Genomic DNA, 17,936 nt, shown 5'->3' on the forward strand with positions numbered 1-17,936 from the left:
CCACATTAGGGGAGAATAACGTAGATGGGAGTCAAAGTTGGCGGAATTCGTTTGCATATTTGAAATAAAATAAATAAGAATCATTTAAGTAATGTGTTTTTAATTTAGAAAAAAATAATGTTAAAAAATATATTTTATAATCGGTTAGGCTTAACGGCTTAGTTTAACGGAAGAAAGATTGGGAAACCCTGGTCTAGTATTTACTGTATAGCTTATGAGGCTGACAATCCCCAGGTTCTGAGTTCGATCTCTTCGATTCTGTCGAGAAAGGTTCTAGACTTTCTTGTCACATAAACAAGTAAAACCATCAGTTCTGCGCCTGAACTCTTTCCGAATTATGAGAGATATCGAAGCACTTGTGTTTGCCCATATTGTGTACTTTTGTACTACAATATAACCTGCGCAGTTTGCTAGCCTCCTTTAAAAATGGCCGCTGTGGTGGAAATCAGCCCGAAGGACCCAATCATATATAAATATATAAGATTTGTGTGTTTCTCTTTATTTTATTTTTTTGGCTGACCGTACCAGTCTTAAGATATGTTTTAAATTCGTTTTATATGTCACATAGACCTCGAACCTTACAAAGCGTTTTATATTGGGACGCTTTTAAATTATACCTCGTTTATTCTACCATATTAATTATACTTATAAAAAAATCATCTGTGTACAAATATTATAAATGCGAAAGTAACTCTGTCTTTCTGTTTCGCTTTTACGGCTAAACCACTAAACCGATTTTGATGAAATTTTGTATGAACCAAGCTGAAACCTAAAGGAAAACTATTTAATACCTAGCATCTGCCTCGTTCGAATCCGCGAGCGAAACGTATATCCTATACTTATATCTATAACATACCTACATAGCTGTGTTATGTATTTTATTATTTACATCGTGCGCTGGCTTCATGACATTACACTTTATTTATACTACATAAAATAATTTAAATTAAATCAAATCGAAATTCAAATGAAATTATATTGTTTTTTTTTTTATTTATGACATCTTTGGCAGAATAAAAAATGAAATAAAATAAAACCGTCTATTCAAAACAAATGTCGTGTGCGGTTATATGTTACAATGTCAGCACATATTTCCATATTTATGTTAATACTCATTGATATAACTTAAAATTACGCCGTAGACTAAGACATGTTTATTGCTTCGTGTTAAGGGATACGCCTATTTTGATTAAACTTTTAAAAAAAGAATCACATTTAATAATTTTCTAACTTTATTTTTTGTTGTCAAAATATATTTCATTTCGAAGAGAAATTTTGTATCGACATTTTACAAGATCTGATAATGATGTCCTCCTGCGATTACGGACTTGGCGGCCGATTTCAAAATGTATATAGTATATAATACGGAAATACTGGCTCCCTAACTCTCATCATCCGATGGGATGACCGACATGACCGAAAAGAGTTCAGACGAGCGTACACTTCTAACTTCCAGACCGAACTGGTACTGAAAATCTTCGATAGAGAAACCCTGTATTGGCTGACCAAACAGAGCTATTGGGGTGCCTTAGACCTCGGGATCTGAGGCCTTATATCTAGCCACTAGACCAAAGACGCCGTCAATAAAAAGTGTATATAAAGACAAAACCGTTCAGCATATCTTTCAGTTTCTCAACCAGTTCTGCTATTTTTTGTTAGGAAGCTATTGACGAGTATTGGTGTTGTTAATAAGAAAAAATAGGAAGTAAGATAATAAAAAAAGAATATTCGAGACATGCAAATTCATATAAATTTCCTCAAATTTTCAATAATTATTAGGATTTTTTACTTGGTGCCAACCAAGTAAAAAATCCTAATAACCTAAATGATGACCTTTCGGTATCAAGTGAGCCAGTTTAACTTAAGACACAAGGGATATAACGTCTAAGTTCCCAAGGTTGGTGGCACATTGACTACGTAAACAATGGTTACTAATTCTTACAGCGCCAATGGGCGATTGACCATTTACCGTCAGATGGCTTACAAGTGCGTCCGCAAACCTATTTAAAAAAAAAGTCGAATTTCAGCCACTGGTCTAGTACCGTCGGTTCGGAATCCTAACCATAATAACCGCCCAGAAACTCGGTAGTTATTATAACATAAGTATATTATTAAAATACAATTAAATTTATATAATTAAAATTTTCTTCCCTACACTGGTAATAGAAGGGCTGGGTCATGTTTCGCCCAGAAGGGTACGGGGCAACGGGGAAATGCTGTTAGCATTCTTATCAGAGTTCAGTGGCTGTAATTTTTACAATAGCTATGTTTTATTTTATTTTTTATATACTTAGTTGTCGTTAATGTAAACAAATATATAATATAAAAAAAACAATTAAATTCATTATGTATTCATGAAAAAATGCCGTAATCGAATCCATAAACATATCAAATTACTTTATTCAACATGGAAGCATTACATTTACCTGTTGATAGTCAAACTAGAAACTGCCATCGGTTCGGAAAAGAAACACCCAGCCCTGAAAAGAACTGGTGAAAGAAATTCAACGAGATATTTTGTTTTTTTTTTTTTTAATAATAAATACCACAGATTATTTAAGATCTCGACCAATGATATCATGTCAATTCAAGATCAAAGTTCTTTATTTATCTTTACTCCTAAAGGACTTTACATATTAAAATATTAAAAACAAATTAAGGTAATTTCAATAGATACTGTACATAAGCAATACTGACTGTCATATGACTGTAAATTATTTTAAAAATAATTTTTTATTCCATTGAAACGTACCTTTAAATGAAACCAGTTCGAACCGGTTTCCACCGCCTTAACACTTGTTCTAATTTCAAATGCATTGTTAGCGTTATCTATAAAACTTTGACCCATAATCTGTGTTAATATGCAAAGGACGCACACCGAATAAATACAGCGTGCAGAGAAACATTTTAATGTTCTTTATTTATTTTTTTATTCACTTCGTATATCAAGTCGTGCTCTGGATTATAACTAATTAACGAAAAAGGAAAAAAAATATATATCAATTGCAAACTTACTTCATAAATACGTCGAAATTATCTTCACGATACACAAAATCATGTAACTATGTTCATTACGTCATATTCCGGAATCGATTACGACTTTTTAATATATTTTCGTAGTGTGAAAAACAATTATTTAAGTTTTTCTTTTATTTGTAAAAATGGGCCGATAACCTAGTAGATTAGATCAGAGATTGAACAAGTTAAAAAAAATGTACAAAACAAGCAAAAGACTTCGTTCGAATAAATCATATTCTATTTTTACTAGCTACCTGACTTCGCACTTTCACTAAAAACATAGCTTAATAAATATACCTACATGGAAAATTACAAACAATAAACAAATCTATTTTATTATCAATCTATCTTTTAGTTTATGTGTACTTGTAACTCAGTATTATTTGTAACAAAGCTATTTATCTAAATAATTGCTTAGTAAACCAATTGCAACTCTATACATGTATGAGAATAAAAACTCTTTTTGACAAACACTCAAACTCATACAACTCGATCTTGCAACTTTATACTTTATTGTACGCCACAAAAATTAAAAAAAGAAAATTACATAACACATGGATACAACGTAATTAGCATACAACTTTGGCGGCGTTATGCTACATAGCATTGCATCCAACAGAGTTTCATCAAAAAAAAACTGAATTGTTATTTTTGTGCCGACGCTACCAACCCCAACACTTAACTGCTTACTATTAAAAATTAAATATTGCATCAGATTCTATTATTTAGCGACAATGCTAAAACACCGCAATATGAATCTGCTATCTGTGTGTGCGTTTATTGCGATTATTGGTTTAATTAAAGCTTATACGAAAGTAAAATAACAACATTTTGCGTTGAAATCACGCGCTGATGACGCGTTTACTGGTGGTAGGGCTTTGTACAAGCTCGTCTGGGTAGGTACCACCCACACGCCAGATATTCTGCCGCAAAATAGCAGTACTTGGTATTTACTGTTGTATTCCGGGTGAGTGAGCCAGTGTAATTACAGACATGGAATGCAACATCTTAGTTCCCAAGGTAGGTGGTACATTGGCGGTGTAAGCGATGGTTAAAATTTCTTACCATCAGATGGCCCATTTGTTCGTCCGCCTACCTATTCAAATGGCGTTTGTTTTGAGGTCGGGCTGATTAAAAGTTTATGAATTTTTCTATCGAAGATTCTCAGTAGCAGCTCGCAGTCTGGAAATGTGTCACATTAGATTATTATGGCTATATGTATTTATGAGTGGATGTGTTAGAAATATTTTAATAATAAAAAACAGCCTATGAATATCACTGCTAGGTTAAGGCCTCTTCTTCTTTTGAGAAACAATTTTGAAGGTTATCTTACGTAGTTGCTCCAATGCGGGTTGGATCAAATACAGACTTTTATCCGACACATGCAGGTTATCAAGACGTTTTCCTATATCGAACACGTGATGAATTATAACATAAATTAAGCACATGATAATACATGGTATGTAGTCAACTACAGAAAACCAGAAAATTCCGGTTAAGATACACGCCTTCTTACCACTGGCTGATCTCTGCTTTTTAACTACTATAATAATATATAACTTATATTATATTCTATCTAGTTATATATTTATCTCATGCAAGTGAATTTTATTCTTTTGATAAATATACTCTTAAGTCATTTATAATATTCATTAGGAGAAAACAGCGCGCAGTTATTATTCCTAAATTCTCATGCAAAATATGTATCCGTAACAGCCTGTTAATGTCCCATTGCCGGGCTGAAGGCCTCCTCTCCCTTTTTGAGGAAAAGGTTTTGGAGCTTATTCCACCAAGCTGCTCCAGTGCGGGCTTGGGGGAATACACATGTGGCAGAATTTCAGTGAAATTAGACACATGCAGATTTCCTCACGATGTTTTCCTTCACCGTAAAGCACGAGATGAAATATAATCACAAATTAAGCACATGCAAATTCAGTGGTGCTTGCCCGGGTTTGAACCCACGATCATCGGTTAAGATTCACGCGTTCTTACCACTGGGCCATCTCGACTTTTTCCTCGGTAGTATAGTGGTAAGTATCCCCACCTGTCGAAAATTAATTTGTATATGTAAATTTGTATATATATATATATATATATATATATGTATTTAAATTAATTTGTATATAGTAGTTATAGTATGTATATATGATAAATAAGGTGTAATGTATATAGAGTAATTACTGTGTTTCTTAACGATTCATATCGTGTAACGAAATATATTCATGCATTATCTTTTTATTATTAGCATAAGTACTTATTACTCGATAATATATTGTAAAAGCTTTAGTCATTCTCCTATTTACTATAAAATTCAATAAATAAATAGTTCCTGACCCAAGAGGGGGAGCCAAGAGACTCTTAGTACAGGGCAATCTAGTTTGGGCTCCTGCCTCCCACGTACAACTGTATTTATTATTAATATATAAAAAAAATGTAAACATAATTAATTATCTGTGGGAGATAATAAATAAATTTATTATATTATATTATTATTATACTTTATTTTGACTCAGAGTTTGAATGCATAAGTGAGTTATTGGAATTGTAACTTTCAATTTTCGTAATGAGGAAAAATATTTCAATTATATATTAAAATAAAGTTAATATATAATTGAATTAATATGTATTAAGGTCAATATTAATATTAACTTTACTGCCTCGTTGGTTTAGTGGCTAGATATACGCCCGGAGATCACGAGGTTCTGGTTTCAAATACCAAGTCGGGCCAATGAAAAGTTATTCGGTTTTTCTTACGAAAAATCCGCAGTAGCAGCCCGAAGTCGGGATGTTGGAAGTTTATACAATACCGTGTAAACGCATTGCTTCACCATTCAAACCGTAACACAATTCTGAGTAGTGCTGTTTAGCGGTAGAATTGATGAGTGGGTGGTACTTACTCAGGTGGAGTTGCACAAAGCCACCAACCGAAGTAAATGTAGATATTTTATAAAAAAAAATCCTTAGACTTTGAATGTAATGATATATCCTTAGCAGCTTTTAGTAAATAGGTTTCAAATTCATGTCGACTTTTTAAAATATGCAGCGATCATCTTAACAGAATGTATTGTCTTTGGCAGGGTTTGTAAATTTTTCATTGGTCAAATAAAATTAAGGCGTTTTTAAATAACAATAAGTTTTTCTTTTAATATTCATAACCGTGATAAACTTCAAACTCAATATAATGTCTGCTCATGGAATTTTATATAACAGTAAAACTATCAGGCCTTTAATCGACTTCAAAAACGGAAGTCCTTATTTTATGTGTTATTAATTACATTACATATATATATTACATTACATTATATATATATATTGTACGTTCGAGTATGGCTTTTTTTCTTTAAAAAACAATATTGATTATTATTTTAGCATTGGTTTAAGTATAGCCCCAATTGAGTATTATCTCTTTAGTACCATCCCGATATTGATATTGAACACATTTTGGAAGACAGGGCACATGCACATTTTTAGTTACAATTTTATTTGAAAAAAAGTAATTAAAAGAGGAGTTATATATTAAAATGACAGGATCAAAGCAATAAAACGTGTTACCAATAGTTCGGCCCCCCTGCCCGCATACAGATCGGATCTCGGTACAGTTAAATCGTACCGAAATGTCATCAGTGATTCATACCATTATCATAACGAAAGTGGGCCGCCATGTTTTCCTTATACGGAAAATATGAATCTGAATCGTCCATACTTGATAATACACGACATGTGGCTTAAATCTTTGTTATAAAATACAAGGTTGACTTTGGAAATAACGAAGATGAGGATGAGACTTTATAAATTACTTAGTAGGCCTATGTACCCGTCTGGGTAGGTACCACTCTCTCGTCAGATATTCTACCGCTAAACAGCAATGCTTAGTATTGTTGTAGCAACGCTGACAGTCAAGTGTATAGTGACAGTCATCTCGTGGTAAACGGTCACAATGAGCGATATTCACTATTCCGTACATCGTCACTACGTGGGATGTTATAAATTACCTCTTGTTATTAATACTGACTTACTCACCTTCTCAAGTAAACCAGAGAAATTGTTCAGAGCAATTGCAAAACAATATTGGTGTACATACTTCTCTGCTTACCAGTCTTAACATCTTAGCGCTCGGTACACGGAAGAGGCTGAGACTTCAAGTGTCAAACGAGTAGGTGCAAGATTTCGAACGTCAGATGACGTCATAATAACATAGGTGTATGATTAATGTTTTGTGTAAATAAGCTGAAACATGACGATGATTGTTAAAATTATCAGAAAAACTAATGCCGACTTCCCAATGGGAGCTGAACTTGCGTGCGCCGCGTAGACTAATAGAGTTATAATAAATAAAAACCTTCTAAACGAGGGCAACGCCATCTATTGACAAATGATTGGACTCAATTTAATTCTTTCACCAAATAATGCAGGTGTTCTATTTTCAAATGTTAGTGTGTCAAAAATAACGATTCCATTGAAGACCATTGTTCCGCCCACGACAAGATGCTTTCGAGTGATCTCTTTAATGTATAACAAACTTTGAACGCTATGTACACATATATATCATATTTATGTATTGGAAAGTAGTTCAAGAAGACATAAAAAGTGTCGCTTAATATAATGCGTTTATTTTCTTACAAGGCTAAAAAGGCTACCTAAGCCTGATGGTAAATTGTCTCCGCCCATAGACATTGCATTCCTTACAGCTTCAACGGGCAACCAAGCTTTGCAATTAAGATGTTATGTCCCTTGTGCCTTAAATTACACTGGCTCACTCACAGTTGAAACCACAACAATACTATGTATTGCCGTTTTGTGGTAAAATATGACGATTGGGCAATGGCAAAGCATAGGTCGCTAGCGCCCGGTGCTTATCCTAATTTTGCCGTCCCCTTATTTTGGCCATTGACGCTTAACGCTGTAAAAGTCTTATTCAATAACACTAACCTGATAAGTGAAAATGTCATTTGTTGACATTTGAACAACGTATATGTTAAAACAAACGAATAAAAAATCTATGCTACGTCACTGCGAGGTGGTACCTTCGGGCTGGCACGAAGACCTTCCACCAAGCATCTTCTTAAATTTTCGTTTAAAATTCAGTTTATATTCACGGGTCGGTCTCGGTTCTCGAAGAAAAACGTACCGTAACCATCAATGATTAATAGTTAAAACACAGTTGTTAATGGTTTTCCATATATAGCTTAAATATATACTTCAAATAGAATATTAAAAAATATAAAGAAACGTTTTTATAAACAAATAAATCAAAACGTTATTTATGTATTTTATTTATTTAATAAATTAATTCACACACGATTATATTATGAAATAATATCATTCGCGACTTAGGTTGGCCGGTCGGATATCAGTCAATTTGCAAATATATGTACGTTATTTATAAAAGTTTAGCTCTTTCGTTAAATATTCATTTCTCTCTTTCTGTCATTACTGATTTGACGTTCGAAAGAAGGGGACACAGTTAAAATGAAAAACAGGAAAAAAATTCAACATGTGCAAACGAATTTCGGAGCCAACTTCAGACCGGCAAACATAGATTGCGCGGATCACAAAAGGATCACTCGACTTTGAAAACAGCTTTCGATATTTTTCCAGTCTTCAAATCTTTCAATGCATCTTGATAGGACGACAGGGGGTACGTTTTTATTCCCAATTTCTCATAGTTGAGATACCTAGAAAAATATATACAAAATATTAGATGCGATGTCGTCTATTCGTTGATACCTTGCTATTTGACGTCATTGGCGTGGTCTAGTTGGCTAGGTTTCTTTTTAAAGTAAATTTCTCCGCAGCATGTTTACCTTGTGTTATATTTGGTTTCTTAATTTGTTTCAAATGTTTGATTCGTTTTTAAAATTACAAAATCTAATTGACTAATATATTACACATTTATTTTAGTGTTCAATTAGTTTTCAGGCTAAATAAACTAGTAAAATACAAGTATATAACATGGTACATACTTTTTTCTACAATATACATATATTGAGCAACTGTCTATACTAAGCAACATATTTTTTGCAGTGTAATTGTTGCTCCCTTAGCCTGTTGACAAACCGCCTCGTTTGTGTTTAAGTCCTTATTTCCTTTTTTTAGTGACTAGTTTATAGAACCTTATAAACTAGCCACTAAAAGAAGCTAGGGGTATGTAGAAAGGGTAAAAGCACCGAGTGGAACAAAAAAATATGCTAAGTTTTACCGGCAAGCAAATTTATGTTAAAAAATACATACCTTTCCCCCATAGCTTTCAACAAACCAAGGGCTCTGGGGAAGCTGAATGGATTTATCTTAACACCGATCAAACTCAACTCCCTGTTGTAGATATCGAATGGATTTAATCTGAAATTTGTTTAATTAACTTCAATTATTTGCGAGAAGCGCTTTCTTGGTTCGCCTTCTGCTGCTAATAGCCATGCTCTTCCAATGTATATATATCCTGAATAATATATAGGGTTTCTATATTATCAACATGAATACTGAATGTACTATTTAAAGAAAGAGTGAATATCTTCTGGATAAACGCGGTTTATCCCGTTATATTGACAGTATGACGATCAGATCAGATGTGTGATTATTACATACAATAAAAAATGTTGTAGGATAAATATTTTTACGATAATGCCGCAATTACAAAGAAAGGAAAGAATACATTCAAAATCTACACGGAATTCATGAATTCCTTTAAATTTTTACGAAAAACGATATCATGTCTTGACAAGACTCCGACTCGCCCTTGAATGGTTTGTTTTTATTTATAAAGGTATATAAATATATGAGAGCTAATCGAACATGATATAACAACCTACATCTAGAACGAACCATAACTTATAAGAAAATTAATTATAAAGAAAAAGTCATATAATAATTTTGATCCAAAAAGGCCGGCAACGGAGAAGTATTTACATATTATTTAATTCTTAAATATTTGTATACTCACGAAGCCTGATGCGTGGGGGGACAACATCCGAACAATATGTATTTACCACCATTATTCAGATATTTAAAACTTGTCTCCATAACTTTACCGACACCTAAAACATAAATAGTTTAATCAATTTAAGCATCTTATTATTTCATGTAAAATTTAATAGTAACAAATATATTTAAATGGGAAATGCTGCCAGCATTTTTGCCACCAATCCACGCGGTCACGATTTCTACAGTAACTATTTTTAACTGTTAATGTTAAAATATAAAATATTTCTTAATTGTTTTTAGATATAATAATATTATGACTGTACTATTCGTAATTATAACAATGTCTACTAACATTTAAAAAAAAACAACATAATAACAAAACATATAACATTACCGGAACTTAGCATTCATATAGAGATTGCAAATTTCGTTTGTTCAAAGCCCAAAAATGTACGGAAATGTAAGTATTAATTCGTTTCATCACGTGAACAACAATTGACGTATTCAACGAAGTTTAATATCGCTTCATCAATTATTAAATGCGCACTGTCTAACCTCCGAGGGTTATGTTTAAATTAAATGAAATCACTAAGACGACGAGGAACTATTACACTACGTGTTTGTATTAGAACATTTAAAAGAAAAAAATAGCCTTAGTTTCCAATTTTAATAAAAACTGGTTCGCTCTGGTTTTTAATTGGTCGAAATATTGTAAATGAAAGAAATTATTCACCTGTGCAGTCGACAATAACGTCATAGAGTTGTTTTTCCACGCCTAAAACATCTGGTGTGATCAGTCTGTAACCGGTGTCTACAAGACAGAGAAAGTTCTTATAAACAATAAAAAAAATACATTAATTTTTTTTTGCAATGCAAGTTTCTCAATTTCATTGTTTGCTTGTCAGTTGTTTTTATAACTGCCTTCGTCCTCTTTTAATAATGCGATAAAAAGGTATGTGATCTTCGTCTACAAATATTACCAGAATCATAAACCGCTCTTGTGTTCCATCAGCTTCGTTGGTCAATATTGAGATTATACGAGCTGGAATGACCCAAAAATTAGATGATTGCGGGCTCACACCTATACACGCACCACTCAATTATCAAATGATAAATTTAAGTTTATGTTTATTTATTTTGTGCTCAGCGCTGAAGGAAAACATCGTAAGGAAACCTGTAAAAGTCGTGTGAAAATCTTCCACATGTGTTTCCACCAATTTCCTTTGAAGCAACACGTTTTCTACCTCTCAAAAGGAGAGGAGATCTTCGAATCTGGTACTTTACTAAATCTGTACCTTTTAGGAAAATGGTTTTCTTTATGTATTTTATTACAATTGTACTTACTTAAGCCTTTGACGATATCGAGTCTAGATTTATTCATCTCGGACACTGTTACATCTCTGTGACCTTGAAGATGAAGAGTAGTTACCCAGAAATTGCCTTGAAACAAAAAAATATATAATTTTTGTAATGACTTACACGAATGATCATTCTAACTAGGAAAACAATCCAGGAGCCACGATCTCATAATATCGCAATTTTACATGATTGGTGGATAAATTAAGGATACTGTTCGCTCAGTGCTCAAAATTCAACTACAACCATTATAGAAAATTTGAGGTAAATGTCATTACATGAACTTGCATCTTTCGAACACTTTTTACATACTCACCAACAAAAAAATAAGAAAATTGGTGGTGTCAGTGTATATTTATTAAAATCATTTTCTATTTATTACCGATAATACCAGCACCGATGATCAAAATCTTCGTCCCGACGGGGAGAGGGGAGGCTCGATCAAAGCCGTGCGTGACACATGAATATGGCTCGCAGAGACCACCTGAAAGAAAGAACAACAACAACTTCAAACCTCCTCGAATGGAGTGGAGGTCTTAGCCCAGCTGACGGACATTCACTTTGGTACTTAATATTTTATTTTTAATAAAAACCCACCATGCTCGGTAGTCATCCCATCAGGCAATGCGAATACTTGATCCTCAGGGCACCGCACATACTGTGCCCAGCCACCATCTCTCCATATACCGATGATAGTATTTTTACCACCAGTTAGGCAGTACTGGTATTTACCGTCACGACAAAATTCGCAAAGGTTGCACGCTCTAAAAAAAAGGAAAAAGTTTTTTTTATAATTAAAATATGTAGTCAGCCTGGCCAATGACCACTTGATGGTAAACGGTCATAACGGCCATTTAGCATGCACTAAAATTGTCCTAATTGTCCTTTAAATCCACAATTAAAAGAACTACTGCTTAGCGGTAGAAGATATGTTGGTACGTACCCAACCGTCTTGCATATACCTCTACCCAAAAATACAACTCACCGATTAGGATCGACGGCAACTTTCTGGCCCACTTTGAATATGGACCGCTTGCCCACTTGATGGACCACGCCGCTGAATTCGTGACCCAGAGGCAGTGGACGTTCTTTTGAAGCTGGAAATTCACCCTATTGAAATATCTATACATTAATAAGCATTCTTAAATTATTGCTTGGTATGGTTGTCTGCAAGCTCGCCTGGGTTTGAACCACATCCACTCATCAGATATTTTACCGCTTAATAGCAATACTAAGTATTGTTGTGTTCCGGCTGAAGGGTGACTGAGCCTGTGTAACTACAGGCACAAAGGACATCTCACATGACATCCCATGACATTGGCGATATACGGAACGGTTATTATTTCTCCCTGTCAGACGGCACAGGATTGAAAGAGAAGCGAGATTACGCTTGTATATATTGTATATACGCGAGATTATTACTGCCTGATTTATAAACGTTTAGCGGGTTTTTAGTTAAACAATGCTCTGTCTTCTTCTTTCAAATGTCAAATAAATAATGACAGAAAGAGATAAATCAATGTTTAACTATAGGCAAGTGATTTTTAAAAGTAAGACTATTAATTACTTAAAAATAAGTTGAGTTGTTAAAAAATGATATCATTAATATTATTATTATATTAATGAATTATTTTAGTTTACATTAAGTAATCTTTTTTTAATTATCTGTATTTTCTAAATTATAGTTACGTCAGTTGACGTTTAACAGATAAGCTAAGAAACTTACTTCAATTCAATACTTTTATTTTGATTTACCTGAATAATATGCAAGTCGGTTCCACATACTCCAGAATATTCAACCTTAACGATGACGTCCGTCTCGTTCACAATCGTTGGCATCGGATAATTCTCATCATACTTCAGAGTTAGGGTTTTACCGTCAAAAACTACAGCTTTCATTTTCGGTTATCTGTAAATTTAAACAATAGGCCAATAACGATTGCGATATGTTCCCGATTCAATTCCAATCCAACTTTGCCGATTCAATATTTATTCGCATCGGAACCGAACCGATATGATGTTAACATATGCCGTTATATCAAAACCGAACTTAAGTGTTAAATTTTATGCAAATAGTCGACAATTTAATTAAAGGATAGTATAACGGTTAAAAACAACGACGTTTCGATTCGATTACGATAAAGTGACAGTTTGTTAGTAGGATCGGTCCCAGTTCATTCAATTGAGCCAGGATGTTTCAGTGGGTAGTATATGCGGATCTTAAACGAAGATAAAGGGATTCCGTGTCCTTAATTCGTGTTCATAATTCAACTGATAAATCAACAGATAGTTGAACAGTCTGAACTCACTTTTAGTTAAATTTAAAAACAATTGATCAATAGCATAACAACATAAAAAATCCTCTGAGTTTCTTTCGCCGTTTCTTCTCAGGTCTGAGTTCTTTATTTCCGAGCCGGTGGTAGATTTATGACAATCAATAAGTAAGTCTAACGCTTCTATATTGAATAAAGATTTTGGACTTTGACTTTGACTATAACGATGATTTCAATACAAACGTATAGACAAGAGATGTGAAGATGTAATATAAAAATTTCGATTTCACTATGGCAATACATCCTTCCTAGAGCAGGATATTCCTTAATATTACAATGATATAATATATTTTTGTTTAAAACACGGTCAGTTTTATGGTAAGCAAGTTAATACCTGTGTAACATAATAATAAGGTAACAGCGGATTGATATACGTATTCATATATTTTAATTTTAGATAAATGTATTTATACATAATAAATACTTTTTATATAAAACACCCAAGCCACCCACCCATAAGACTAAGGACCGGAATCTAACCCGCAACCACAAGCGAAAGGCAGAGTTACTGCCTACGGCGCCAACTTCAGACCATATTAAAAAATAAATTAATGTATATTTTATTTTAGTTAAATTTTAATAAATAAGGCTTATTAATTAAAAATTAAATAAGATTATCTAGAAGATAAAAAAGCTTGGAGTTAGTATGCGTTTGTTGTTCATATACGTTATACAAAATTTAATTATAGTATATCCCTGTATATTTTTTAATTAATAAAATATAATAACTTCTGACTTTTCGTCTGTTCTTAGAGAATCTACAATTCGAACAGGGCGTAATTTTAAATTCAAATTGATTTTGTACAATGCCGATTTTATATCGTGATATCTGAATATAGAATATTTAGGTTTTTCTTAATTTTTATTCGTAATATCCTGAATAATAATAAGCTGGGACATTATTCGCACACGGCCATCTGATCCCAAACTGCGAGCTCTGCTTAGTTTAGTTAGGAAACGGACAACTGATATACTACATATACTACAATATTTTTTTTTTGTAAGTACATATAGAATGTTCATGCACACAAATGTCTGTCCTGGGTGGGAATCGAACCCACAACCTTCGGCGTGAAAGGCAAGTATCTACCAACCACGCCAACCGGTCAGTCTAATACCGTTTAATCGATTCGTAGTATGATTTATGTGATATAATTACTATTTCGATAACTTATATTCTAAATTTTAAAAGCGTCAATAAGTGAGGTGTTAAAGTCAAAGTTTTTTTTTCTTTTTTTTTTATCGCTGGAAAAACGTGTTACGCGTTTCCCCCACGAACAGTGGGGGGGTATGTGGGGCTCGCCGGTGTCCAAGGCGCCGAGTGCACCCCGAACATCGGAATACCCACTAAAAAACCAGCGGTACCCTTTGCGTCTTAACGAGGAGCGCCACGGGATCGCTTTTGCATGCTAGCGTGGCGCTCTGACGGCCGGCCCGCCTATGCGGGCCTCCATTCTCTAGGGTGGGTTCCCAGGGTACTGTGAACCCCCCTAGGCGCAGTTTCAAAGCCTGTCTTAACTATTGTCGTTCAATGTTTTATTTCACTTCTAATATTAATCGATATTATTTATTATAATAATACATAACAATTATTTAAGTAGTGACAATAAATGCATATTAATCAATATAAATAACATAAGTTTAAAGATATGTAATGCTTATATAACGCAATGACGTCTTATCTAACGCACCGTTATAAACACTCAAAAAGTATAATATGCGATACAGAAAACAGCATTCTATCTCTTTTAAACAACATTGTTTTCCTACTTTAAGAATAGTCATCTATCTCCCTTGTGTAATAAATAAATTATATATAAATAACAGCTTAAGACCAGATTCATTTGAAAAAAAAACATTAAAAAAAAGCATAGCCCGTAATTTATATTAATGCAAAATACAATTCTTAATATTTCGTTATGTATATTGTGATACTATAATAATAAACTATTTTAATAAATATATTGATTTTAAAATGATAAATTAATTATGGATTCAAACGTTAGTACAGTTGCTTCATTTATACATTATAAAAAGTTAAGAAAACGCATCAAATAGCAATAGTTCGTTCGAAATTTAAATTACTAAAAAAATACGTAACTTTTTTTTAATATTACAAGAATGGCCAAGGTAACACAATGAGTCAACTTACACAGTATCGTCCTGTTTCTTGAATGCACTTTAACTAAACGAAACTGTGGGAGACGTAATGTAAATAGCATTGCGGAATTAAGCGATTGTGTCCATGAAATTCTGATTAGGTTTGAGTACAAACAATCTATATAAAGATGACGAGTTTGTTTGTTTGAAACTCGCTAAGGAAAAGTGTCCGATTTGACAAATTGTTTTGATATTATAAAGCCCGTTTATTGAGAAAGGTCACAGAGTATATATAACATGCTACAGTCTATATGTGCGGAGCAGTAAAGTTAACACTGGCGAAATTGCGTCTAGCAGCTAATACATAGAATTAATGTTTCTCTATATACTTGTCATCTATGTTTTCTTAAATTCCTACAAAGATCAGCAATAAAAAATACTAAGAAATGTCGAATTAAATTTATTATTGTTCTTCAAGTTTAACCACAGACTATGTTTGACAGTGGTAATAATTGAACAGCCTGTAAACGTACCACTGCTGGACCTATGCTTTCTCTCCTCTCGAGGCGATTTCAAATCACCACAGCTGCGTCACAGCGTGTTGAGTAATTATATTTACTAAATGAGAAGATGTTTTCTTTAATAGTGTCTAACTAAACTACACTAACTGAACTATTGAAACAATATACATAAAACTTAATCCAGAAGATGTAGTCGAGGCATCGGTTTTGCCTGTGATACATGCATTTTTAACTGTCTGCCCTCCTTCAAATATATAGTAGTTTGAAGCTCTCTTATAATCGGACTAATGAACTAACCGACGTTTGGACTTTTGCGTGTCCGATTTATGCGTTGTCCGGTCATATCCGGTAATAATACTAATATACGTTCCTAGAATTTGGCCCAGTGGTAAGAACGCGTGAATCTTAACCGATGATCGTGGGTTCAAACCCGGGCAAGCACCACTGAATTTTCATGTGCTTAATTTGTGATTATAATTCATCTCGTGCTTTACGGTGAAGGAAAACATCGTGAGGAAACCTGCATGTGTCTAATTTCACTGAAATTCTGCCACATGTGTATTCCACCAACCCGCATTGGAGCAGCGTGGTGGAATAAGCTCCAAACCTTCTCCTCAAAAAGAGGAGAGGAGGCCTTTAGCCCAGCAGTGGGACATTCACAGGCTGTTACGGTTACGGTAACGTTCCTAGAATTAGTGTCACCCTACTATACTAGTCAGAACATATCACTTGTTATTCATTAATTTTGTTTTCTTAAGACATAATTTATTCAAAATTGACACGTAGTGTAAGCTTAATTTGTTTATGGACATTAAATATAATTGTTTTCATTATTTTGTCTAATGCTTTGTATGTTTCGAATGAAAATGCAATGTTAAATATTATCTGTAGGTTAATATGATCAATTAAATTGTCATAAATAATTAAGTAAAGTAACAACCTGTAATTGTCCCGCTTCCGGGCTACTCCTTTCGAGAATGTTCGGAGCTCATTCCGCCACGCTGCTCCAATGCGGGTTTACACACACGTATCCTGGCGATGTTTCTGATATGTTGATAATCCTTCATAATCATTTCTACGTACATAATGCCTATTTTAATAAATATATAATTTAATTTAGTAATTCAGATGTTATATCTCCATATCTTATCAAACATAATATTAATTGCTATAATATATTCATGTTTATGATTGATACTTATCATGTTTATTTGTTAATTTATACATAAGTTACGTATATAAACGAATGCACGAGATTCAATTATTAATTAAAGATTAATTTCGGATTAATAAAAATTTACTTGGCGTAAGGTGACTTCGCCGTGGAGTACCGGCTTAGAATAGTACTCCCCCAATCTCATCCCGTGGGTGTCGTAAGAGGCGACTGAGGGACGGGGAAAAGGGGGGATGGGCAGTAGCGTCCCCCCCCATAAACATCTCACCCCCCTACTGCGCTCGCCAACACGCCTGCCCAGCGCGGCGAGTATGAGCAAACCCTCCTAAATGGCGGATGCGCCCAAAAAAAGGCCCCCAGTTACCGGCAAGCCCGCTAGGCCCGACCAAGGTAGCGGTCGCGGTATCGGCAGGGCAGGGGGTGCTAAGAATCACCGGTTCACGGCAGGCTACCATATAAGACGACTTCACATGGCAACGTACAAGGACGCTCGATGAGGCTGGACCATCACCTCGC

At 34.0% G+C, this 17,936-nt stretch overlaps 1 protein-coding gene across 2 annotated transcripts; it reads right to left on the reverse strand.

Moving 5' to 3' along the window:
- Nucleotides 1-8,275: 8,275 nt before the first annotated feature.
- On the reverse strand, nucleotides 8,276-15,930 carry LOC126778897 (D-altritol 5-dehydrogenase-like). 2 transcript variants are annotated; one of them, XM_050502649.1, is made up of 10 exons: nucleotides 15,778-15,930; nucleotides 13,048-13,201; nucleotides 12,278-12,389; nucleotides 11,890-12,056; nucleotides 11,675-11,776; nucleotides 11,281-11,376; nucleotides 10,670-10,747; nucleotides 9,956-10,049; nucleotides 9,250-9,357; nucleotides 8,276-8,693 (listed from the first exon to the last, which is right to left on the reverse strand). In XM_050502649.1, exons 2-10 carry the CDS (start codon nucleotides 13,073-13,075, stop codon nucleotides 8,579-8,581), a joined length of 900 nt encoding a protein of 299 aa, XP_050358606.1. In that variant the 5' UTR covers nucleotides 13,076-13,201; nucleotides 15,778-15,930; the 3' UTR covers nucleotides 8,276-8,578. The 2 variants fall into 2 exon arrangements, with proteins under 2 accessions (XP_050358606.1, XP_050358605.1); XM_050502648.1 differs by having other exon boundaries at nucleotides 12,278-12,402.
- Between the last annotated feature and the right edge of the window lie 2,006 nt (nucleotides 15,931-17,936).

This window comes from Nymphalis io, chromosome 27 (genome assembly GCF_905147045.1).
Source record: "Nymphalis io chromosome 27, ilAglIoxx1.1, whole genome shotgun sequence".
NCBI classification, from domain to species: Eukaryota; Metazoa; Arthropoda; class Insecta; order Lepidoptera; family Nymphalidae; genus Nymphalis; species Nymphalis io.